The 23,305-nt window shown below is 66.3% G+C and overlaps 4 protein-coding genes across 8 annotated transcripts; 3 read left to right on the top strand and 1 right to left on the bottom strand.

Moving 5' to 3' along the window:
* Window positions 1-2,101, top strand: CIMAP1B (ciliary microtubule associated protein 1B). The gene is made up of 6 exons (XM_067317644.1): window positions 1-109; window positions 1,020-1,223; window positions 1,382-1,483; window positions 1,593-1,714; window positions 1,793-1,933; window positions 2,021-2,101. The coding sequence occupies exons 1-6, from the start codon at window positions 1-3 to the stop codon at window positions 2,099-2,101; spliced, it is 759 nt and encodes a 252-aa protein (XP_067173745.1).
* A 1,270-nt stretch (window positions 2,102-3,371) lies between these two features.
* On the top strand, window positions 3,372-8,664 carry TYMP (thymidine phosphorylase). 5 transcript variants are annotated; one of them, XM_067317639.1, is made up of 9 exons: window positions 3,372-3,568; window positions 3,975-4,205; window positions 4,787-4,885; window positions 4,977-5,106; window positions 5,192-5,310; window positions 5,395-5,557; window positions 6,683-6,913; window positions 7,961-8,101; window positions 8,177-8,664. In XM_067317639.1, exons 1-9 carry the CDS (start codon window positions 3,442-3,444, stop codon window positions 8,586-8,588), a joined length of 1,653 nt encoding a protein of 550 aa, XP_067173740.1. In that variant the 5' UTR covers window positions 3,372-3,441; the 3' UTR covers window positions 8,589-8,664. The 5 variants fall into 5 exon arrangements, with proteins under 5 accessions (XP_067173740.1, XP_067173743.1, XP_067173742.1 ...); XM_067317642.1 differs by having other exon boundaries at window positions 4,003-4,205; window positions 8,177-8,390; XM_067317641.1 differs by lacking the exon at window positions 3,975-4,205.
* A 539-nt stretch (window positions 8,665-9,203) lies between these two features.
* Window positions 9,204-10,027, top strand: SCO2 (synthesis of cytochrome C oxidase 2). Its single transcript, XM_067300322.1, has one exon. The coding sequence runs from the start codon at window positions 9,204-9,206 to the stop codon at window positions 9,984-9,986; it is 783 nt and encodes a 260-aa protein (XP_067156423.1). The 3' UTR covers window positions 9,987-10,027.
* A 306-nt stretch (window positions 10,028-10,333) lies between these two features.
* NCAPH2 (non-SMC condensin II complex subunit H2) lies at window positions 10,334-23,125 on the bottom strand. The gene is made up of 21 exons (XM_067317647.1): window positions 23,051-23,125; window positions 21,411-21,687; window positions 20,773-20,874; window positions 20,228-20,283; window positions 18,630-18,705; window positions 17,692-17,763; window positions 17,312-17,391; window positions 16,591-16,745; window positions 15,971-16,066; window positions 15,567-15,676; window positions 15,354-15,425; window positions 15,032-15,098; window positions 14,414-14,521; window positions 13,300-13,353; window positions 12,481-12,551; window positions 12,095-12,200; window positions 11,781-11,846; window positions 11,415-11,467; window positions 11,103-11,204; window positions 10,727-10,876; window positions 10,334-10,647 (listed from the first exon to the last, which is right to left on the bottom strand). The coding sequence occupies exons 2-21, from the start codon at window positions 21,516-21,518 to the stop codon at window positions 10,510-10,512; spliced, it is 1,842 nt and encodes a 613-aa protein (XP_067173748.1). The 5' UTR covers window positions 21,519-21,687; window positions 23,051-23,125; the 3' UTR covers window positions 10,334-10,509.
* Between the last annotated feature and the right edge of the window lie 180 nt (window positions 23,126-23,305).

The following is a 23,305-nucleotide window of genomic DNA, read 5'->3' as shown; positions in this document are numbered from 1 at the left end:
ATGTCGGCCGACGTCTGGGTGGGGACCTGGAGGCCCCACCGGCCCCGGGGGCCCATCGCGGCCCTCTACACCAGCCCCGGGCCCAAGTACCGGCTCCCCACCAACGTAGGTGAGCAGGGGCCGAGCGGCGCGGGTGCACGGTGCCGCTGGCGCAGAGAGGCTGGAGGCAAGGAGCTGCTGGGGCAGCGGGACGGAGTCATTGGGGCAGCGGGATGGAGCCATCAGGGTGGCAGGATGGAGCTGTTGGGGTGGCAGGATGGAGCCATTGGGGTGGTGGGATGGAGCTGTGGTGTGGTGGGATGGAGCCATGGGGTGATGGATGGAACCGTGGGGTGGTGGATGGAGCTGTGGGGTGGTACATGGAGCCATTGGGGTGGTGGGATGGAGCCATGGGGTGCTGGATGGAGCCATTGGGTGGTGGGTGGAGCCGTGGGGTGGTGGATGGAGCCATTGGGTGGTGGATGGAGCCGTGGGGTGCTGGATGGAGCCATGGGGTGGTGGGATGGAGCTGTGGGTTGGTGGATGGAGCCGTGGGGTGGTAGATGGAGCCGTGGGGTGGTGGATGGAGCCATTGGGGTGGTGGATGGAGCCGTGGGGTGGTGGATGGAGCCATTGGGGTGGTGGATGGAGCCGTGGGGTGGTGGGATGGAGCCGTGGGGTGGTGGATGGAGCCGTGGGGTGGTGGGATGGAGCCATGGGGTGCTGGATGGAGCCATTGGGTGGTGGGTGGAGCCGTGGGGTGGTGGATGGAGCCATTGGGTGGTGGATGGAGCCGTGGGGTGCTGGATGGAGCCATGGGGTGGTGGGATAGAGCCGTGGGGTGGTGGATGGAGCCATGGGGTGATGGGATGGAGCCGTGGGGTGGTGGATGGAGCCGTGGGGTGGTGGGATGGAGCCGTGGGGTGGTGGATGGAGCCGTGGGGTGGTGGGATGGAGCCGTGGGGTGGTGGACAGAGCCATTGGGGCGGCAGGAGGGAGCCGTGGGGCGCCAGCCCGGCCGTGCCTCCCCGCTCTCGCAGGCTACCAGCTGCACGACCCGTCCCGCCACCGCGCGCCCGCCTACAGCTTCGGCACGCGCTCCCAGCGCCCGCGGGACGACCGCTCGCCGGGGCCCGCCTACATGGTGCCGGCCAACACCACGGCCAGGGGCAGGGACGGGACGCCGGCTTACTCCATCTACGGCCGCCCCCGGGACACGGAGCCCTTCCGGACGCCGGGACCAGGTCGGGGCGGCTGCAGCCGCGGCTGTGCCGGGACGGGACAGGATGGGACGGGCCGGGTTGCACCTGCACCGCACGGGTTGCATGGGGCCGGGCGCGCTCCGGGCGGGATGGCGCCGGAGCATCCCTGTCCGCGGTGCCACTGCCTGCCCTCGCCGCAGGCCGCTACTGCCCGGAGAAGGCAGGGAAATGGGCTTTCCCCTCCACTCCCGTCTACTCCCTCGCCGCCCGCACCAAGCAGTTCGCCGGCGACCAGACGCCGGGTAGGAGCGCCGGCGCCGGGGCATCCCGCGGGACGGGGCATCCCGGCAGGCAGGATGCAACGCGCCGTGCCGGGTCCCGCTGAGCCCCCCCCTCCGCACCCCCCTCCAGGCCCCGCCGCCTACGGGCTGCCCCCCATGCTGGGCCCCCGCGTGGTGGGCAAGACCTCGGCGCCCAACTTCTCCATGGCGGGCCGCGGCGCCGCCGGCTGCTTCTGCGCCGACCTCTGCAAGGTGAGGAGGGGGGGCGGCCGCGGGGGGCAGCCGGGGGGGCCGGCAGCACCTCACCTCGCCCCCCCCGGCTGCCCGCAGACGCCGGGACCCTGCAACTACCGCGTGGTGGCCGCCGACGTGTACAAGCGCCGGGCGCCGCGGTACAGCATGCTGGCGCGCAACCTGCCGCCGCCGGACGACACCCGCAAGCCCGGCCCCGGCGCCTACAGCCCCGAGAAGGTGAGGGGGGCGGCGGGTGGGCTGGGGGGGGGGGTTGGGGGCACCCGCCACGGCTAATCCCCCCCCCCCCCTCGCCTCGCCCCGCAGCGCGGCCAGCCCCGCGGCATCACCTTCGGCGTCCGCCACTCGGACTACCTGGCGCCCCTCGTCCTGGACGTGCCCGACTAGGGCTGGCGCCGGGTGCAACACGGGCGCCTCGCCGAGGAGTTGGTGTCCGTGTGCTCTGCGTCGCCGGCAGGGCGCGGGAAGCGGGGCCCGGCACGGGGAGGGGGGGACATGGCTCACGGGGGTCCCGGCTCCCCGGATGGGGATGGGGATGGGGATGGGGTGCTCCGAGGATGGAGACCCCACGGCCGCTCCAGGCGCCGGCCTGTCCCTGACCCCCTCCCAGCATGGACGGTGTCCCGGCACCGCACAGGGGTCTCCCCCGGCTGCGCCTCGTCCCGCCGTGCGCTCCGGCACGCGTCCGGCCCCACCGGCGCCCGCTCCCGCGAGGCGGCTGCAGCCTTTCCTGCAAAGCAGCTTTCCGGCCGCTCCTTCGACGCGACGCTCGCGGAAGCCCTTCTTGCTCCCCCCGCACCCCTTGCTGGCCCCAGCTCCGGCCAGGCTGCCTCTCTGCCCCGGCCCCTCTGCCCCCAGCGGCTCCATCCTCCACCCACGGGTCCCCCCATGGCGTCCGACACGAGTGGGGGCCCCTGAGCATCCCTGCACCAGGAGCGGTGGCCCTTGTGCACGTCCCCGTGCCCCAGGAGCGGTGGCCCTTGTGCTCGCCCCTGCTCGTCCCCATACACCAGGAGCGGTGGCCCCTGTGCATGTCCTTGCACGTCCCCATGCACCAGGAGCGGTGGCCCCTGTGCTCATCCCTGCATGTCCCTGTGCACTGGGAGCAGTGGCCCTTGTGCACATCCCCATGCACTGGGAGTGGTGGCCCCTGTGCACGTCCCTGCACGTCCCCGTGCACCGGGAGCGGTGGCCCCTGTGCTCATCCCTGTGCACCAGGAGTGGTGGCCCCTGTGCTTGTCCCTGCATGTCCCCGTGCACCGGGAGCGGTGGCCCTTGTGCTCATCCCTGCACGTCCCCGTGCACCGGGAGCAGTGGCCCTTGTGCACATCCCCATGCACTGGGAGCGGTGGCCCCTGTGCTCATCCCTGTATGTCCCTGTGCACCGGGAGCGGTGGCCCTTGTGCTCATCCCTGTGCACCGGGAGCGGTGGCCCTTGTGCTCGTCCCTGCACCCGGGAAGCCCGGGGTGGCCTGGCCGAGCCCCGAGGCCCCGATCTCGCCATCGGGGGCAGGACGGGCGCCGCGGGGAGCAGCGAGTGCCGGCCCGGTGCAGCCGCTCCCCGCGGCGGTGCAGAGTCCAGCCACCAGCGACGCCTCCGGGGCGGGACGGGACGGGACGGGACAGGACACCATGGGACGGGACGGGGCGGGTCGGGACGGGACCAGGAGCGGTAGCGGTAGTGTCCGGGCCGGGCTGTGCGGCGGTGCCCGGTGCGGTGCCCAGCGATGGCCACGGAGGCCTCCATCCCGGCGCTGATCCGGAGGAAGCGCGACGGCGAGCGGCTGCGGGACGAGGAGATCGAGCACTTCGTGCGGGGCGTCACGGACGGCACCGTCCAGCAGGGCCAGATCGGTGCGGGCGGCCGCGGGGACACGGGGACGTGGGGCACCGTGGGGACACCGGGACGCAGGGCACCGTGGGGACGTGGGGACACCAGGACACAGCAGGGACATGGCCAGGCAGGGCTGAGGGACGGGCAAGGGGACACGGCAGGGCACGCATGGGGGGGGGCACATGGCAGGAGGACACGGCTGCATGGGGGGGGACGCAGTGGGGCCACGGCTGGGGGACGTGGCCGGGGAGGACACGACGTGGGGACGCGGCCAGGGGACAGGGACGGGCATGCAGGGGGGCATCCTGCCGGACCCCCAGCGCGGGGTGTCCCGGGGGTGTCGGACCGGGGGGCTGCAGGGGGGCGGCAGGGAGGGACCCTCCACGGGGCGCGGGGGTGATGGGGACTTGCGGGGCGCGGGAGCAGCCGGCCCACGGGCGCGCGGCGGCGGCAGGCGCCATGCTGATGGCCATCCGGCTGCGGGGCATGGACACGGAGGAGACGGTGGCGCTGACGCGGGCCATGGCGGCGTCGGGCCGGCGGCTGGCGTGGCCGGAGGGCTGGCGGGGGCGGCTGGTGGACAAGCACTCGACGGGCGGCGTGGGCGACAAGGTCAGCCTGGCGCTGGCCCCGGCGCTGGCCGCCTGCGGCTGCAAGGTGAGCGGGCCCCGGCGGTGGCTCCTGGTGGTCCCGGCGGGTCCCAGTGGTCCTGGCGGGTCCCGGTGGTCCCAGTGACCCTGGGAGGTCCCAGATGTCCCAGCAGCCGGTGGATCCTGGGGATCCCAGTGATCCCAGTAGTACCGGCAGCCAGCGGGTCCCAGTGGCCCTGGCAGGTCCCAGTGGTTCCAGTAGTCCCAGTAGCTGGCGGGTCCCAGTGATCCCGGCGGGTCCCAGATGTCCCAGCAGCCGGTGGCTCCTGGGGGTCCCAGCGGGTCCCAGTGGGTCCCTGCAGCTGGTGGGTCCTGGGGGTCCCAGTGGTCCCAGCAGCTGGCAGGTTCTGGTGGTCCTGGTGGATCCCAGTGGTCTCAGCAGCCAGCAGGTCCCAGTGGTCCCAGCAGTTGGCAGATTCTGGTGGTCCTGGTGGATCCCGGTGGTCCCAGCAGCCGGCAGGTCCCAGTGGTCCCAGTGGTCCCGGCAGCCAGCAGGTCCTGGTGGTCCCGGCGGTGCCGGCAGCCGGTGGGTCCCAGCGGCGCCGGCGGTGGCTCCTGCCCACCGCGCGCCGCCCTGCTCCGCCGCAGGTGCCCATGATCAGCGGCCGCGGGCTGGGCCACACGGGCGGCACGCTGGACAAGCTGGAGTCCATCCCCGGCTTCAGCGTCGCCCAGAGCCCCGAGCAGGTGAGGGCGCGCGACGGCGACGGGGACACGGCGGGCAGCGGCGGCCCGCAGCCGGGGCTCCCGCGCACCGTCTTGCCGGCCCGCGCCGCAGATGCGGCGCATCCTGGAGCAGGCGGGCTGCTGCATCGTGGGGCAGAGCGAGGAGCTGGCGCCCGCCGACCGGGTGCTCTACAGCCTGCGCGACGTCACCGCCACCGTCGACAGCCTGCCGCTCATCACGGGTGCGTGGCCGGGCCGCGTCGGGGTCGGGGTTGGAGCCGGGGCCGGCGGGACCGCAGCGATGCCGTGCCCGTGTCCGTGCCGCAGCCTCCATCCTGAGCAAGAAGGCGGCGGAGCAGGTGTCGGCGCTGGTGCTGGACGTCAAGTTTGGGAGCGGCGCCCTGTACCCCACGCTGGAGGGTGCGCGGCAGCTGGCGCAGAGCCTGGTGAGCGGGGCGCCGCGGGCACGGGGACGGGGCACGGGGCATGGGATGGGGGACAGTGCTGCCCGCCCCGCCGTAACCCCGCAGGTGTCGGTGGGCGGCCGGCTGGGCATCCGCACGGCGGCGGTGCTGAGCCGCATGGACGAGCCGCTGGGCCGCTGCGTGGGCAACTCGCTGGAGGTGCTGGAGGCGCTGCAGTGCCTGGAGGGCCGCGGCCCCGCCGACCTGCGCGAGCTCGTCACCGCGCTGGGTGGGTGCCGCCGCGCCGCGGGGCCACGCGCCGTGGGGCCGCGGGGCTGGAGCTGCGCCCCGGGGGCAGGAACGGCCCGGGGGGGGGGGCACCGTGCCCCCGTGCCCCATACGCAGCCGTGGGTCCCCATATGAGCCCATATGGCCCGGCCCCTGCCCCAACGCCCCATACTTGGCTGCGGGTCCCCGTCCCCATCCTGGCCCCTGTCCCAGCCACGATACCCCCCCGTACATGGCCACGGGTCCCAGTCCCAACACCAGCACCCCATACGCAGCCGTGGGTCCCTGTCCCGGCCCCGATGCCCCATACGTGGCTGTGGGTCCCCAACCTAGCCCCGACGCCCCATATGCAGCCGTGGGTCCCCGTCCCGGCCCCTGCCCCAACACCCCATACGTGTCCATAGGTCCCCATTCCGGTCCCAGCCCCAACAGCCCATATGCAGCCATGGGTCCCCGTCCCGGCAGCAGCCCGATGCCCCATATGCAGCCGCGGGTCCCCATCCCTGCCCCTGCCCCAACACCCCATACCTGGCTGTGGGTCCCCATCCCAGCCCCAGTCCCAACACCCCATATGCAGCCGTGGGTCCCCATCCCGGCTGCAGCCCAACTCCCCATATGCAGCCGTGGGTCCCCATTCTGGCCCCAGCCCCGACGCCCCATATGTGACCGTGGGTCCCCATCCAAACCCAGCCCCAGTCCCAACACCCCATATGCAGCCATGGGTCCCCATCCTGGCCCCAGCCCCAATGCCCCATAAGCGGCCGTGGGTCCCCAAACTAGCCCCGACGCCCCATATGCAGCTGTGGGTCCCCGTCCCAGCCCCTGCCTCAACACCCCATACGTGTCCATAGGTCCCCATCCTGGTCCCAGCCCCAACACCCCATATGCAGCCGTGGGTCTCCGTCCCGGCTGCAGCCTGATGCCCCATATGCAGCTGTGGGTCCCCATCCCCGCCCCAGCCCTGATGCCCCATAGGTGTCCGTGGGTCCCCGTCCCTGCGATCCCTGGGCCCCCGCGCCCCGCTCCCCCTCCTCGGGGCAGCCCCTCGGACCCCTCCCGTGGAGCAGGACTGGGGGGGGCGGCGTGGGGCGGGGGCGCCGCAGGGTGCCAGCCCCGGTGCCCGCAGGGGGGCTGCTGCTGTGGCAGTGCGGGGCAGCCGCCTCGCAGGAGCAGGGGGCGGCGCGGCTGGCGCGGGCGCTGGACGACGGCTCGGCCCTGCGCGCCTTCGAGGCCATGCTGGGGGCGCAGGGGGTGCCCCCCGCCACCGCCCGCCTGCTCTGCGCGGGCACCCCCGCCCAGCGCCGCCGCGTCCTGGGGCAGGCGGCCACGCGCGAGGAGCTGCCCGCGCCCCGCGGAGGTGAGCCGGGGACGGGCGACGGGACTGCTGCCTCGGCCTGCGCCCAAAACGCCCAGCGCCCGGGGCTGCCCCATCCCAAAATGCCCCCGTGTCCCTGCCTCCCCATCCCGCACCCAAAACGCCTGGCACCTGGGGCTGCCCCGTCCCCAAACACCCCCGTGTCCCTGCCCACCTCAGCCCGTGCCCAAAACGCCTGGCACCTGGGGCTGCCCCGTCCCCAAACACCCCCGTGTCCCTGCCCACCTCAGCCCATGCCCAAAACACCCAGCGCCCGGGGCTGCCCCGTCCCCAAACACCCCCGTGTCCCTGCCTGCCTCGGCCCGTGCCCAAAACGCCCAGCACCCGGGGCTGCCCCATCCCCAAATGCCCCCGTGTCCCTGCCCACCTCGGCCCGTACCCAAAACGCCTGGCACCCAGGGCTGCCCCGTCCCCAAATGCCCCCTTGTCCCTGCCCCCCCATCCTGCACCCAAAACGCCTGGCACCTGGGGCTGCCCCGTCCCCAAATGCCCCCATGTCCCTGCCCCCCCATCCCGCACCCAAATCCCGCTGCCCGGCGCTCCGCATCCCCAAATGCTGCAACGCCCCTGCCCTTCCCACCCCAAATCCCCTGGTGCTCAGGGCTCCCCAATCCCAAATCCCCCAGGGTCCTGCCCTGTCAGGTCCCTACTCCAAACCCCTTCCCGGGTACCTGGGGCTCGCCCATCCCCAGATGCCCTGGGAGATCCTGCCTTCCCCACCCCACACCCCTCCGTGGTGCCCAGAGCCCCCCATTCCCAAACGCACCCCGACTCCCTTCCTGGCGCCCAGAGCCCCCCATTCCCAAACGCACCCCGACTCCCTTCCCGGTGCCCAGAGCCCCCCATTCCCAAACGCACCCCGACTCCCTTCCCAGTGCCCAGAGCTCCTCCACGCCCCAGACCCTCCCAAACCCTCGCCCAGGTCGCAGGGCTCCCTCATCCCCCCGTGCCCCCCAGCCCACCCCACACCCCCCCACCCCGGTGCCAGGGCCCGGTGTCCCCGGTGTGACGGGTGCTCCCGGCGGGCAGGCACGGTGCGGCAGGTGGAGGCGCTGCCGCTGGCCCGCGTGCTGCACGAGCTGGGCGCCGGGCGGAGGCGGGCGGGCGACGCCATCAACCCGCGCGTGGGCGCCGAGCTGCTGGTGGCCGTGGGGCAGCGCCTGCAGCCAGGTGAGGGGGCGCAGGGAGGGGGGTCCCGGGGGGGCCCCTCCGCCGTGCCGCCGTGCCAGCCCGCCTCTCCCGCAGGCCAGCCCTGGCTGCGCGTGCACCACGACGGCGCGGGGCTGGGCGACGCGCAGCGCCGGGCCCTGCAGGACGCCTTGGCCCTCTGCGAGGCCGAGCCCTTCCGGCCGGGCCCCCGCGTCGCCGAGCTCGTCCTGCCCAGCTGAGGGGCCCGGCCGCCGCCGCCGCCGCTGTGAGCTACGGGCTCCGGGCACCGGGACCCCCCGGCCCGGCAATAAAGCCGCCAGCCTGGAGCGCGCCGCCGCCATGTTGCCTCCCCGGGGTCACGGCCCGGGTCGGGGTCGCGCCCCCCCGCGGCGGCGTTGGGCGGTGCCGAGGGGGCGGTGCCGAGGGGGCGGCGCATGCGCGGTGCCGCCGCCGTCGCCGCGGGAGGTGTGTGTGTGTGTGGGGGGGGGGGATGTTGGAATGCGCATGAGCCGGGCTCGTCGCGCCCGGGCTCGCTGGCGCGCGTGCGCAGAGCGCGCCCCGCCCCGACGGCCCGCGCGGGTCACTTCCGGGTGCAGGTGCGCGCGGAGGGACGCGGCGCGGAGGGACGCGGCCGGGTGCCACGGGGCGAAGGTCAGCGGGGTCAGAGGGCAGCGGCGGGGTCAGAGGGCAGCGGCGGGACGGGGCGGAGCAGGGGGCAGCGGCGGGGCTGGGGGATAAAGGGCGCCCGCAGGAGCAGGGACAACAAGAGGGGGGTCAAAGGGCGCTGGGGCGGGGGCAAAGGGCACCAGGAGGTGAAGGAGCAGGAGTCAAGGGGCATCAGGAGGTGAAAGGGAGGGGGGTCAAGGGGCAGCAGGAGGTGAAGGGGCAGGGGGGTCAAGGGGCACCAGGAGGTGAAGGGACACCAGGAGGTCAAGGGGCAGGAGTCAAGGGGCACGAGGAGGTGAAAGGGTGGGTGTCAAAGGACACCAGGAGGTGAAAGGGCAGGGGTCAAGGGGCACGAGGAGGTGAAGGGGCACGAGGAGGTGAAGGGGCAGGTGAGGGGTCGGCAGGGCCCTGCCCCGCGGCCCTGCCCCAGCCTCCACCTCTCCGCAGCCTGGCCGCCATGGCCCGGGCCCTGCTGCACAGGCGCTGCCTGCCGCCCCGCGGCCCCGGCCGGGGGCTCTGGGCCGCCCTGGGGCCACCGCCGGGCCCACCAAGCCACGGGGCCACCCCACGCCGCCTATCTGGGGCCGCCGGCGCGGGGCGGCTGGCGCTGGGGCCGCGGCTGCTGGTGACGGCGGGCATCGGGGGCGCGGCGCTGGCCGGCTGGCTCTACCTGCGCGCCCAGAAGGAGCAGCAGCGGAAGCTGCGGCGGCTGCAGGAGCTGAAGAAGCTGTCAATCGGGCAGGGCAACTTCCAGCTGCTGGACCACACGGGGCGGCCCCGCACCAAGGCCGACTTCCTGGGGCAGTGGGTGCTGCTCTACTTCGGCTTCACCCACTGCCCCGACATCTGTCCTGACGAGCTGGAGAAGCTGAGCCGCGTGGTGGAGCTGCTGGACCGGGACCCGGCCCTGCCCCGCGTCCAGCCCCTCTTCATCACGGTGGACCCCGAGCGGGACGACGTGGCGGCGGTGGCCCGCTACGTGCGGGACTTCCACCCACGGCTGCTGGGGCTGACGGGCAGCCCCGAGCAGGTGCGGGAGGCGGGCAAGGCCTACCGCGTCTACTACAGCGCCGGCCCCAAGGACGAGGACGACGACTACATCGTGGACCACACCGTCATCATCTACCTGCTCGGCCCCGACGGGCTTTTCCTGGACTACTACAACCGCGGCAAGACGGACGCCAAGATCGCCCAGAGCGTCCGGCACCACATGGAGACCTACGAGTCGCTCCTCAGCTGAGCGCCAGCCAGCGCCAGGGCAATAAAGGCTCGTGGTGTGCACTGCTGCTGCCCGTGTCCCGTGGGCTGCGAGGGGGCTGGCCTGGGGGGCAGCAGGGAGCACCCCCAGGGCAGACAGGAGGGGAAGGAGGCGTCTGCCCAGCCCCAGGGAAAAGGACTTTTCCCCCAGCTGTGCCGCTGCGCTGCCCCAGGCGGGGGCAGGCAGGTGGGGAGGGACACGCGGCCGCAGCAGGGGTCGAGCCCTGCGCGCACCGGGCAGTTTGGGGGCCGGGGGGGGAGGCAGGTGGCTGTATCTGCAGGGAGCAGCCCCCCACTGCAACCCTCCCGCCCCCACGACACGAGCGCCTGTACCAAAAGTCACCAGGGCTTTATTGCTGCGACCGTGCGAGGGGCCGAGGGGGGGCCCTGGCGTGCCGGGGGCAGCACGAGGGGCCGAGGGGGGGCCCTGGCGTGCCGGGGGCGGCGCGAGGGCAGCTGTACAGGACGGGGGTATGTACAGGGCGAGGTGGGCCGGGCCGGCGCGCTCACTCGGAGACGGAGGGAGCCTTGTAGGTGCGGAACCGCTCGTGCGCGCGCTCCTGGGTGAGGAGCCGCAGCCGCATGGTGTCCACCGCCTCCTCCAGGCCCGGCTGCTGGGAGATCTCCACCGAGTAGTCGTTGGCCTGGGAAGGGAGCAGCGGGTGAGGGCGGGCTGCGGGGGGACGGCGCAGGGCAGGCGCCCGCCGCCCTCTCCGCACTTACCAGCTGCAGCGAGGCCAGCATGTACCGGCACACCTCGAAGTCGGGCTTGCCGGCCACCAGGCTGGCGAAGGAGCGCCACTCGCCCACGCCACCGAAGCAGGACGCCAGCTGGTCCCCGTAGCGGTGGATATCGAAGGCCGCTCGCTCCTCCTGCGGGGAAGAAGCGGGGTTGGGCAGAGCCTCGGGCTTCCCACACACGTTACGGGTCCGGGAGCGTCCCGCGTTGCTCCAGCGCCACGGGAGCGCTGCGCCCCTGTGCTGGGGTGTGGGAGGGCACCAGCACAAGCGCAGCATGGTACCAGGAGAGAGGCGCTCCCGCCCCATGCCCCTTTCCAGCGGGACTGAGGACGGGGGAGGTCGGCGTGCCGCAACGCACCTGCTCCTGCAGCAGCGGCCCCATCTTCTCCTCCCAGTCCCGGATGTGCCGGGACAGCACCGTCTCCTGCGCGTACTTCTGGGAGTTGGCGATGAACAGCTCCTGCGGGCGGAGAGGGACGCAGGGAACAGGGAGCCACCAGCAGCCTCCCATGGTGTCGCCCCGCTGCCCTCGCAGCGTGCTTTGCTCCTGGGTCTGGCACGGGCGCCCCCGCCGAGCTCCCCCCGCCCCGAGGCACGGCACCAGTGGCAGAGCCAGCGGCTATCCCGGAGTGGGCACGCTGCCGGAGGCAGCAGGGGCATGGCTACGTACCACGTTCCTCCTCACCAGCTCCTCGTAGCTCGGCGAGTCCAAATCGCAGGGGCCTGCAAGAGGGCGAAGCATCACCGTGCAGCCTGCCCCATCGCGCCCAGGCACGCCGAGCGAGGAAAGGGGGGGTGCTCCCACGGGGGAGAGTTTGTGCCCCCGGCTGGGCACAGCTCCAGGCAGCGATGCCACCCCTGGGGACGCACGGGCCATCCTGCAGGGCAGGACGTGCTGGGAGGCTCCCAGCGCCCACCAGTTGCTCAGGACACACTGCAGCCTTTGGCTCACGGTGGGTCCTGGCTGTGGCACTGAGGCCGCGTGGCCTGAGCTGAGGGAAGAGGGCTCGTCCCGCGTCCCCCGTGGGCACCTCACCCATGGCTCCTTCGACCAGCTCCTCCGGGGCCTCGGGCTGGATATCTTCATGCTCCCCAAAGTCATCTGCCAGGACGGAGAGACCCTGCTCAGGACACCTGGGAACACTCCCAGGTTCGCCCCACGCCTGCTGGCTCCAGCGCGGCTCCAGCTGCGAGCCGGGCGGCGCAGCGTGCCCGTTCCTGCTGCCGCTCCGGGGCCGGCCCCGTCTCAAGAGCCAGCGGTCACGAGGGTCTGGCAGCCGCAAGCGCTGAGGCAGCAGAGCAGGACAGAGGGCCAGACCACTGGCCCGGCTCTGCGATTTTCAGAAGTACCTGCTTCTTCATCGTAGTCGTCCCCGCGCTCCTCTTCCAGCGCGTTCAGCTCCTCCTCAGCCCCTGCTGCCAGCCGGTGCTGCAGTGGCAGCGCCAGCAGCGGCTCCTGGAGGAAGAGCATCCCTGAGCGTGCCAGGCATCTGCCCCCGCTCCCAGGGCCTGCAGCGGCTCCCCGTGAGCGGCCCTGCTGGGTTCGCAGCACGACGGCGCCCAGGGAGCAGCACTGAGCCCGGAGCCCCCCCTGCTCCACGGTCCCGACACGGGCGCCGCATCTGCCCCTGCGCGCAGGCGGGCAGAGCCGCAGCTCAGCTAAGCGCACCCGGAGCCAGGCGAGCTCTTCCCCTCGCACCCCCCTCCGCCCTGCCCCGGCGCCGCTGCCTCCTTACCATTCTCCGCTGCAGCTTCCTCTGCGCAGCAAACCGCTCCTTCAGCTGCTTCCAGTACAGCACCTCCATATCTGCACAGACACGGCGTTTGCACAGGCCCCAGAGGCGCTTCGCTGCTTCCCCACAGCCCTTCGCAGCTACGAGGCATGGGTTTTCTCCTCCAGACCTAGCAACCCACGGCGAAGTCCCCCACCCTGACTCTGAGACTGTCAGCGTGCCTTCCCCCGTTCCCCTCTCGTGGTTTTGGCGCTGCAGGCCTGTGCGGACACCTGCCCGCCCTTCTGTGTCACATCACCGCTGTAGAGACAAGCTGCGAGTTCCCCAACTTCCCTGTCTTTAAGTACAGGACAGGTTTTGCAGTGAAAACAAGCAAAGCTTAGTTTAGCAAGTTTTACGGTCTGCTTTTAAAAAGACAAACAGCTGCAAGATTAGAAACCGCAGCTTACAAGGAGAACCAGAACACGAAATGCCATCCTCGTCCATCCTAAACAGCAGGGTTCTCGGCTAGCGGTTTCTGTGCTCTCTGCCTTATGCTCCTCCAGTACAGCCTTGCCACAGAGGATCTGGGCTTTGCACCCAGTTTCCCCGCAACACCAGCTAAGCTTCCTCCTTCCTTTCGACGCAGCTGTAACCCCCGGGAGGCTGCACAGCACAGGGGCACAGCGGTCAGACTGCGCGGGATCACACGCCCTTGCCTTTGCCCACACACTCATTTCACACTCCGACTGGGGAGGCAGTGACAGCCACAGGTTGGAAAGAGGGAGATGAAATGAAATTCTGTTTCTCAAACACACACACACACCACCACGTCCTGCTCACCAGCAAACGTTGGTCCTTTCCTCCTGGTTTTCCTGCTGTCAGCTACGTTGTTATCTAGGAAAATCAGAGAGAACTGAAGTCAGAATCGAAGGTACCAACCCCATGGCTGCGTCTACGAGCTCCTCGCTACTGCTGGCGCAGGGAGCCTTAAGGACAGACACGCACGCTTCGGCAGCACGGAGCCCAGGGCTCGGTCTTGCTCTGGCAACGAATTTGGCAATGCTGAGCTGTCCGCAGGCTCCAGTGTCTTTCCACCTGCACAACAGCGGTAACGGCCCGGCCTCCCTGTGAAGCCCAGCAGGGAGACCATGCACACGCGAGGCTGCGAGCTGCACGAAGGCGAGGGGAGCAGACAGCACGCTGGTGACAGTTCTGTTACTATAATGCCTGTCACAGCGTGCAACAGTCCTAAAGAGACGGCCAAAGCCATCTCCTTCTCCCCCAAGAGGCTTTCTGGCCATGCCCGAAACAGCAACCAACAACTCCGTTACTAGCGGTTGCCAGGAGTCTAACGGAGCTTGCTCCCGCTGAGAAAAGCACAGCCTCCCGTTTGGAAAAGGAGCAAGGGGCCACAGGATCCTGGGAGAGCCAATGGATCAAGGAGGCCACCTCCGCAATATGAGAGTGGAGGGACTTCCACAGACGTTTCGCATCTTCAGTGGAGAAAGGAAGCTCAGTTCTCTGTAGTCCTGAGCTTTCCTCAGGGACTGATCTTTACTAGGAGAAGAACAGCTCCTTTAGGCTTCGGGAGAGCGCCCAGAGCCAAGCCGGGAAGACACAGGCACAGCACAGCTACTGCTATGCGCCGGGCTGTAAGAAAGGACACTCGGAACCAAGTTCATTTTCCAAAAGCTTTTGTGCCTCCAGTTTGAGGAAAACCTCAGAAACAGCACTGTCGGAGGCACAGAGCTCTGTGCCAGAGCCTGCAAGTCGAAACTATAGGTGGGGAGAGGTGACTTGCACATCTTGTGTGCTGGGGCTGACTCAGACGAGAAGATGGCATTTTTGAAATGTTTGCATCCTGTTAAAACTACTAAAGATCAGTCAAGTAAGCTCTGCACGACTTCAGAGCATCCTCCCTGGGGCTTGGATGCCTGTCAGCCCCAATACTCACAGGTCGCAGAGAACCATTTCATGAAGTCCTGAAGCTTTCTCGGTCCTTTCCTTTTCCGCTTGCTACCAGCCACTTCGTCCAGGCCGTGTGGCACCACAAAGGGCCTCCCTGGAGGCAGAGAGGGGAGAGATGAGCAGCCCTGCAGGGCTGGGGCTAAGCCAGGCGCCAGGAAAGCAGCGCTGGGCGCTGCGGGGTGCTGAGTGCCGCAGGGAGCATCCCAGGCCTTGCGTTGCTCAGAGCAGGGCAAGGAGCACAGGCTCTCCCTGCCTCTCCCCAGCCCCCTTCTCCGCCCATCACGGGGCTGGGAAAGACTCACCCTGGCTCTGGGGACACTGAACGACAAGCTGTTGGGAAATGGGGCCTTACTGTCCCCCCACCCACACACACTGCTGGAGGGTGGTTGCAGGAAGCGCTATGTGCCAGGACAGAGAGACATTTGTGACAGTCTCCCGGTCCCTAAACAGTGACTTCCTCTGTCCACCACTGCCCTTCGCCAAAGGCTTGCGGCCCCTTGCAGCTATAGGTCTACAAGAGGAGCTGCTGAGCCAAGCCCTGGGCACGCAAGCACAGACTAAAGCCCGGGGAGCAGCCACTCTTCCCCAACCCCACCTCAAATACCTTTCTTAAACGGCTTGTCTTCAGAGTCACCAAAGGGGTCAAGGCTTTGCCATGGATCCAGCATTTCCTGGTGGAGGAAGGAAACACGGATGAACACTGTGCCTGGGCAAGCTCCCACCCTCTCTGCTCCAGGCGAAGATCTCTGCAGCACCCCTGGGTGGGCGCACAGGAGCCAGCCACGTGGCTCAGCGGGTCACTCCACGACCTGCACCAGCACGGTGGGGAGGGCAGGGCAATCCTGGGGCAGCTTCCCACAGCGTCTGGGCCTTGCTCCTGCTCCCACGGCCTCCGCGGGGTCCCCTTCAGCTCTGGCCTCTCCTACCTTGATGTGGGCTTTGGGGTCCTCAGCAGGGGCTCGCTCCCGCAGCACGTAGCCCTTTGCCTGGGGCACACTCTGGCAGGCACAGAACAAGACAGTTAGTTTCCTGCAGCATCTGGCAGGAGCCCGAACAGCAAACCACAGGGCAGCAAGGCTTCGGTGGCGGGGGGAGCGAGGCAGCCGCACTGCCTCCGCCGAGCCCCTGCCCAGGCCTACCCTCTGCGGCTCAATGCGTTCGTCAACAGCCGGAGTCGTTTCCACGTTGTCCTCTGGGACCACGGGCAAGTCATCCTCACAGTCGTTGTCATCATCCGGTCCCGCAGCACCTGGCAGGAGAACTAAGTGATCAATAGCCGTAAAAGCCTCTGGGATCTCCCTTTTCCACCCCATCTGCGATGGAGTCCCACTGCGGAGTTTTGCTTGCTAAATCACGGCAAACAGACCGGCCAAAGCTCTTGAGAAGACAAGACAGTTTCACTGATAACGCAGAGACCAGGAGCACCCTGCACCACGCACTGCCGAGCCGCACGAGCACACGCAAACCAGCCCAGCAAGGCACGCAGGCGGGAAGGGCGAAAGGCCGGATCGGCCTCCAGCCCCTCCGACCCAGCACATCTCACCTCCATCTTCAGAGAAGTTCAGCACCGGGATGGGTGCCCCGCAGGTGCTGAGACACACGGGCTCCCTCCCGTCGCCGAGAGCAGAGGACTGCGCTCCTGCCAAGGTCACAGAGGCGAGATGTTACCAGCACTTCCAGCCAGGCCCTCGCACCGTTTCTGCCCACAGGAGTCTCACCTGCCAGCACCAACCCACGACAGCCACGGTTCCCAACCGCCCCTTCCCACCGAGCCCACCAAGGCCGAGTGCCGCAGGCAGCCTCCGCCGCGCAAGCGCAGGCTGCGGAAGGGGCGGCTGCGAGCGTCAGCCCGGGCGCTGCGACAAGGGCTGCTCGGCTGCTCTTCCACACGGCGCCCTGTCTTTGCCCAGCGTCCGACCTCCCCCATGCCCGTGATCTCCTGGCGGTAACAGGTCTCTGCTGCTCCGGCAGCCAGCGTGCTTTTGCTGCGGGCAGAGCAGCAGAGGGAGGCCAGTCACATCCCCTCCGCCCCGAGGAGCTGGGCTCTTTCAGAGGCCAGGGCCTCCTCGAGGCAGAAGGCTAGCAAAGCATCCCAGCGGTGCCGCGGGCCGCTCAGCATGGCCTTTTGGCTGATCCGCAGAGATCCTCCCCCAAGCTCCATACCTCCTGCCCTGTCGGGGTTCCCTTCGTGGTGCCTTTCCTGCAAGAAGCACGTGGGAGAAAGGCCTGCCAGTTCCAGCATGAAGGCTCCGGTGGCATGAGGGGTGCACGTGTTCATCCGGAAATCCTTCCGGCTGGCTAGGATTTCCCCCTTCCGGCTAGGAGCAAAGAACTCGTTAGGGCATCCCCCCGACAAGGCTCTGCCCTGTCTCGCTGGGAGCAGCCAGGTCCGAGGGCAACCGGCCTGCCTCAGGAGCGTGCAGGTTTCGCGTGTGAATAGAAGAGGGGCTGCCGCAAAAGGTGGGAGGAAGTTTGAGGGAGGAGTATGGGAGCCCGGGTGAGGTGTCCCCGAAGCCGAAGGGCCCTCCCCGCTCCAGCATCGATCCCAGCACTCCTCTTGGCTCTTCTCACACTTGTCTGGCACAGAAAAGTCCAGACCAGATTTCCCATCGCAGCTCTGGGCTCCTCCCTCCCTCCCCCACCGGGGTTACTGCCCTGCCCTGCCTTCACCAGCCGCAGTTCCCGTGAAGAAGCACGTGTATCCCAGCTCTCTGGAGCCCTTGGGATTATTCTTCCTTCCTGCCTTACAGTTTGAGTTAGGAAAGTGCTACTTCCTCTGCTGCGGCCCAGGGAAAGTCGGACCTTATTCTGACAACATGCAAAGTGAGGCGGCCCAGCTAACCCCGGGGAGCTGCCAGAGGGGCACCACGAGGTTGGCTTGCACCTGAACAGAGGGTTGTTTCTCTTCTCAGCCTCTTCCGGGGGAACCAAAGCCATCGGCGTCAAGGGAACAATGTCCACAGTCTGCAAAGACAAGACAGCGGGATCGGAGCTGCCACGGCACGAGGCGGGAGGAGGAGCTGGGGCCGCTCGGGAGGGCAGGAACAGGCACCCAGGACACGTCCCTGCCACGTGCCACTGCCTGGGGCTCAGGAAGGGCAACAAAGCAACCTCCACTTGCCCTCTGCGAGCGACTAGCACCGTCCCTTGCAGAGCTTCGCTGGGATGGCAGCTGGCCCCCGGCACCTTTGGGATTCAGCACTAATGCTGGGGAAACCCGATAGAGAGGAAGGGCTAGAAGAGGACAAGAAGAGCTTCTCTTACGTTGGGCTGATGATCCTTCCTCATGTCCACGCTCGCCTGGCTGGTGTCCCCGATGTCGTCCAGGGAGAGGAACTGCTGAGAGAGATCCGCACCAGTGAACACCTTGGCAGGTAGGGCTCGGTCTGCTGGGCCGCACCGTCACTCAGGGACCCCAAGGCCCTAACGGGGATGGGGTGGGCACAGGGGACTCGCACGGCTGCCACCACGCGAGCGGGACAGAACCAACAGAGCTACAGCTAGTGGAGCGACACCTATTCACACCTCTGCACCTGGAGAGCCACCAGGTTGGTGTGCGCAGTACTCTCAGAAGGCAGTGCCAGATGGGCAGGAAACTGCCACAGGGGAGGAAAGGGAGCAATGGACAAAGCAATGTCCCCACGGTCATGGAGAGGGCCCGCTCCCAGCCCTCTGCTTGGCCCAAGCCAGCGAGCCGCCTGCAGCCCCGAAGGATGGAAAGCTGAAGGACAGAAGCCCTGAGATACCACCTGAACTAAGGATTAAGAGGCGGAAGGGTTGATGGAGCTCCCCAGCTGCTGAACAGGGACCACCACCTCCCAGGAACGAGGGAAAGGGGGGCTAACTCCTTTCCAGGAGGGCTGCCGCGTGGCAGATCGCTCCTTTTGTAGGCCAGCACAGGAGCTGCACGACAGAAGTCCATGAAGTGCTCTGGCCAAGCCTGGCGGCAGAAGGGGGTCGTGTGGGGCTAAACGCCCTCTGCGAGGGAACAGTGGCAGAACGAACACAAGAGGTGGTGCCCACGGTGCCGGTCAGAAAGGGGGGGATATGCTGCGGGCATCTGATCTCGGCTGCTTGCAGCCTGCTTGGTGCTTTCACGGCCCAACAGTTGAAAGCAGCTCTGCCTGTGCACCCAAGCCACTGAGCACCCTTCCTCCCGGGAGGCGGCACAGAGGGACCACGCTCTGCAACGACCGTCTCACCTCTTCTTCCTCAGTCCCAAAGCTCGCATCAGCATCTTTGCCATCCTCCCCTACAGAGCTGGGCTGCTTTTCCCGTCTGAGTCAGGGAGCAAAAATACAAGTGGTCACCGGTCAGGATCTGCCCAGGGCGCTGGCCTGACACCAGCAAAAGCCACAGGAAAAGCAATGGCAGGTTTCCTCCAACCCAGCTGTGGGCCATAAAGCAACCGGTGTGAGGATCTCTAAGCGTGATCTCTCAGCGGAGGCATCCCAAAGCACCACAGACAGTGCAGAGAGATTATAGCATAACTGTAATTGCTGTTCTGCAGTGGCATCATCAGTTCATCCTCCTGATGAGAGCTAACTAACATGCTCCTGCTGTTCATCTGCTCCTGCCAAGTAAAAGGGTGCAGGTGGCTGGGAAGGAACTGGATTGTGATGGAAGAGGGGATCCAGCCTGCCCAGCAAATCCCATCTTTGACAAATACTTCCTACCAATTCCAGCTCAGAAGCTCAGTTACCAAAGCAGGAAAGAACAGTTCACTTCAAGGCAATCACATGGCATGGAAATAATTGTTTGAGACATTTAGAAACCTCTGTCGCAGCTTCACCTTGCTCCAGCTCAAGCACAACCTCTTCCAAGTCTTGTGACTTGACCTTCCCCAACAAGCTATTGGCAAGATTTCTTGTAAGTGGGGTTTATGGCTGGGCAAAGGAGAAGAAGGATGGTTCCTTCAGGAAACTTGTTTGCATGGCTTGAGCCAAGTACCTGTTTGAAGCCACGTGCATCATGAAAACCTTGTCTTTTCTGCAAATTTCAGTTTGAGCGCAAACATAACTGCCAGTTTTAAACTGATCTCTCGTTAATGGAGAGCCTGTTAAAAACACGGGCCAGGCTGACAATAGACAAGTTACATGAGAGAGTTTAAAAACTGCAGCTAGAACGGTAGTGCCCCACTTCAGCAGCGGGTGGAAAATAAATCACAAGCTTCTTTGCCACAGTGGTTGATCTACTTCGCACTGAGATTGGCTGTGTGCGACGCTGGGGCACTGTCCTTTCCTTACGTAACGACAAAGCAACGCAACAACAAAACCACAAGATGATGCCACCGGTAAAGCTCTTGGGGATGAGAATCATCCCAAGCTAAAGCCCTGGACTGAAAATAAGTCCTACCAGGGGCCTTTCATGCTACCAAAAAGAGTCCTTCAGCTTCAAGGATATTTTTAAGGGGCTGGAGACCATCGCTGTAGCAGGTTGGTTGGTCTGTTTCTTCTTTAGAGATGACTGCCCCGGGGGAGGAGCGCTCACTAATAGCAGGAGCAAGGCTCAGAGCTGGAGCGGAGTCAGGGACTCGGTTCCCACAGGGTCTCTCTGTAGATGGGGGCAAGTCACAGCCTCACCCATAAAACAGCCAGCGGTCAGGGCAGGAGCCACCAAACCTCAGCAGGAAGGACAGCAGGGGAAGGACGAAGGCCTTACCACGATAAAGGGGTCAAGAGCAGCCAGGGAGAAGCAGGTATTAGTGTGCACAGCTAAACCAGTGAAGTCACGCTGGAAGATCACAGTCCTGACCCCTTAGCAAGGGGTGACTCCCCAGAAAATGGAGATCTTTACTTACTTTTTGTTGGAAATGAAGTCGAGTGCCTGGTAGACCAGAGAATAGAGATATTCCACCTACAAAATAAGGCCCAGATTCTTGGAGAAAGAGAAAACAGTTTGCAGAAAGACTACTGCAACGGAGGCCACGATGAACCACAGCCCTCTTCTTATCTCCACCCCAGACAGCTAAAATTCAATTACTTGATAATCCCATTATTCTCATTATTATTCAAGCCATTTTGAGTCTAGGTTTGGGGAAGCAGTTCTTTTTGTTTTCCACCCTCTAGAGAAAAAAGTGCTCAATGGCAAAATTCTTGTTTTTTCCAGGCTTTTCTGGGCTGCCAATCCCCACTCACACAGAAGGGGTGAATTTGGGAATTACAGATTTATGCCCTTTCAGATTGGTGAGTGATTTTTATATTTAATTCTTTCAAAATCAAGGGCAACTTCCCAAGGTAGCCTCTGTACAAGCTTCAGCCTCAAAAACACCAGCTGAGGGATCACGGAGCGGACAAAATGGAAGGTCTAAGATCAAGACATGGCAGTTACTCCCAGGTTTCTCACCTTCTTACTGTAGATGCAGGCAGAGCCCTGGATTAACAGAGCTGCTTCTATGAAATTCATGGTGGTTTTGCCGCCATCAAAGGAGATACAGATTTGGTCCAGCTGCAAAACACACAAAAGAAGGAAAACAAAACGCCAATTTGCAGACTGGTTTAGAGGAGAGCACAGCAAGAGGAGAAAGGTAAGAGAGAAAAATCATAGCAATATGTCTAACATAGTATCTGAGGGACCAGATGTGATAAGTAAAGGCACAGAGAGAGAGAATATGTTCTTCTGGCCCCGGCAGCCTGAGAGGAGCTTTTCCATCAATGGTCTCATTTCTCCAGACCAGGCTGTGCCGTGAGGAGCATGGTCCCTAGTGCCCCCACGAAAACAGGGGGCATTCAAAAGGGGTGGCTGCAAACGCTGTTAGATAACGTCCCCGAACTTCAGCCCGTCGCAAGCCTCGATCAGCGACAGCACCGCTGCGCTGCCCTGCGGGCCGAGACGGGCGAGGGCTTCGGCGTCGGCACCGCAGCCGAGGGGCTGCCGGGGCAGGGAGGGCGGACGCTGCAGCCGCGCGGGCAGCGCCGAGGGGCACCGCTGCGCAAACCTCTCCGCCCCCCCGCAGAGCTGCGGTGACGCAGAGCCTCCCTTACCTCCTCCAGGTACTCCCCGAGCTGCGCAGCCACATCCACCTCCCAGTTCTTGGTGAGGTCGCGGATGGGCTGCAGAAGGTGCAGAAAGCGCGACTCCACATCCTCCATGGTGACAGATCCCGGGAAGGGCAGAGGTTACAGCTCGCTCCGCAGATGGGCAGACCCGCAGGATCGCTGAATAACCTGTTTCTTGGCGAATGCTGCTTCGTCAGAGACGACGTTTGACGGGTCGCTGTTCACTTAGGGCCAGGCGCAGCTTCGGCCTTATAATAGTTGGCTATTACAAGAATCTGAAGTCAACTGATGTCTTTCAAGTTCAATAGAAATACATGTTGTAAGTAAACATACCCCACAAAAACCAGAATAAAACCAGACTAGCACGTAAGAACCCAGAAATGGGAAACAAATGTCTTCTTTTATTTCTTTAAACACCTATAGGCGAGCTGGAACGCAACATCAGCTAGAAAGCCAAACACAGCTTCCAAGCCATTCTGGGACGAACATCACCAGCGTCACCAACATCACTATTATCCATGCAATCTGCCCAGAGCAGCACCCAGGAGGCACTGACTGAATTCGCAGACTCCTTGCGCAGAACCACAGGAGATCCCTGCCCAGTTTCTGCCCGCTCTGATGCCCAAGCGTCACTTGGCGCGCAGGAGTAGCTGCTCCAAAGTCAGCGGAAGTATTCGTGGGAGCAACGATCTGTGCGCTGAAGAACCGGCTCCTACAAACGTTTGCAACCCAAACCTAGTGACTTGGGCTTACAGCCCAACCCTAGCGGTCTGCAGCTAAGGGCGGACTGCAGCATCCCGCCGGGCCCTCCAGCACCTCTCGTGGGGGGCCGTGCACGTAAATCCACAACTGCGGCCCCTACGGCTGGCTCTGATCAAGCGGCACCGTTAGGAAATGCATTCATCTGAGGGACATCCCAGACGCTTACTCCTATTTCCACAACGGCAGCCAGGAATTGGACCCCCCCAAACAAGACTATCAGCGTTAAAGGCTCCTAAAGAAACGCGTGTGCCGGCCCAAGCTGGCCAGCACGACGCTGTGCCGCGATACGGTGAGTTAGGCGAAGCCGGAGGAAAACGCCTGCTCTGGTCCACGGGGAAGGGAGAGCCAGGCACCCGCGCGAGCTTTGGCGCTGCCGGCAGATGGGATGCGGGTGGAAGGCACTTCGCGGGAGAGAAGGGCGGCCCAGGAGCTGCTCCCGCTGCCCCCGGCCCCGCTGCTCCCGCTGCCCCCAATCCCGCTGCTCCCGCTGCTCCCGGCCCCACTGCTCCAGGCGCACGGGAAGCGATGGCCGAGGTATGGATGGGCCCTGCCATCCGCTAAAAACCCGCCCCACCAGTGCTCACGGTCCCCCGGGACCCCCGACCCCGCTCACGGCCCTCCCCGGACACCCAGCCCCAGCGACCCCGCTCATGGCCCCCCCCGTGACCCCCGACCCTGTGACCCCCGACCCCGTGACCCCCGACCCCGTGACCCCACTCGCCCCAGGGGGGTCCCGGGCGGTACCACTCTCCCCTGCAGGGGGGTCCCGAGCGGTGCCGCACTCACCTGGGGGGGGAGGATCCTGGACGATACCACCCTCACCCGCGGGGGGAGGGGGGGGTCCCGGGCGGTGCCGCACTCACCTGGGGGGGAGGATCCTGGACGATACCACCCTCATCCGCGGGGGAGGGGGGGAGGGTCCCGGGGGGTGCCGCACTCACCTGGGGGGGAGGATCCTGGACGATACCACCCTCATCCGCGGGGGAGGGGGGGAGGGTCCCGGGCGGTGCCGCGCTGTCCCGGGGGCAGCTCCCTTCAGCGCCGCTCGGCCCCGCTCCCCGCCGCCATTTCGTGCTTCCCGCCCGAAGTGACGCCACGGGCGCGCGGGGCGGGGCGCG

Source organism: Apteryx mantelli, chromosome 1, assembly GCF_036417845.1.
Source record: "Apteryx mantelli isolate bAptMan1 chromosome 1, bAptMan1.hap1, whole genome shotgun sequence".
NCBI lineage: Eukaryota > Metazoa > Chordata > Aves > Apterygiformes > Apterygidae > Apteryx > Apteryx mantelli.
Note: the sequence above shows the minus strand (reverse complement) of the source record. Positions and strands in the feature narration are given on the sequence as shown.

Excerpts from the sequence above, each read along its gene's own strand:
- CIMAP1B (XM_067317644.1), top strand. The coding sequence starts at position 1 with ATGTCGGCCGACGTCTGGGTGGGGACCTGGAGGCCCCACCGGCCCCGG. Across the intron at positions 110-1,019 it reads CCGGCTCCCCACCAACGTAG|GCTACCAGCTGCACGACCCG; the intron begins GTGAGCAGGGGC and ends CCGCTCTCGCAG. Across the intron at positions 1,715-1,792 it reads TCTGCGCCGACCTCTGCAAG|ACGCCGGGACCCTGCAACTA; the intron begins GTGAGGAGGGGG and ends GGCTGCCCGCAG.
- TYMP (XM_067317638.1), top strand. The coding sequence starts at position 3,442 with ATGGCCACGGAGGCCTCCATCCCGGCGCTGATCCGGAGGAAGCGCGAC. Across the intron at positions 3,569-4,002 it reads CGTCCAGCAGGGCCAGATCG|GCGCCATGCTGATGGCCATC; the intron begins GTGCGGGCGGCC and ends CGGCGGCGGCAG. Across the intron at positions 6,914-7,960 it reads GCTGCCCGCGCCCCGCGGAG|GCACGGTGCGGCAGGTGGAG; the intron begins GTGAGCCGGGGA and ends CCCGGCGGGCAG.
- SCO2 (XM_067300322.1), top strand. The coding sequence starts at position 9,204 with ATGGCCCGGGCCCTGCTGCACAGGCGCTGCCTGCCGCCCCGCGGCCCC.
- NCAPH2 (XM_067317647.1), bottom strand. The coding sequence starts at position 21,518 with ATGGAGGATGTGGAGTCGCGCTTTCTGCACCTTCTGCAGCCCATCCGC. Across the intron at positions 16,746-17,311 it reads AGAAACAACCCTCTGTTCAG|CCGGAAGGGGGAAATCCTAG; the intron begins GTGCAAGCCAAC and ends CTTTGCTCCTAG. Across the intron at positions 13,354-14,413 it reads GAAATGGTTCTCTGCGACCT|ATAACAACGTAGCTGACAGC; the intron begins GTGAGTATTGGG and ends TGATTTTCCTAG.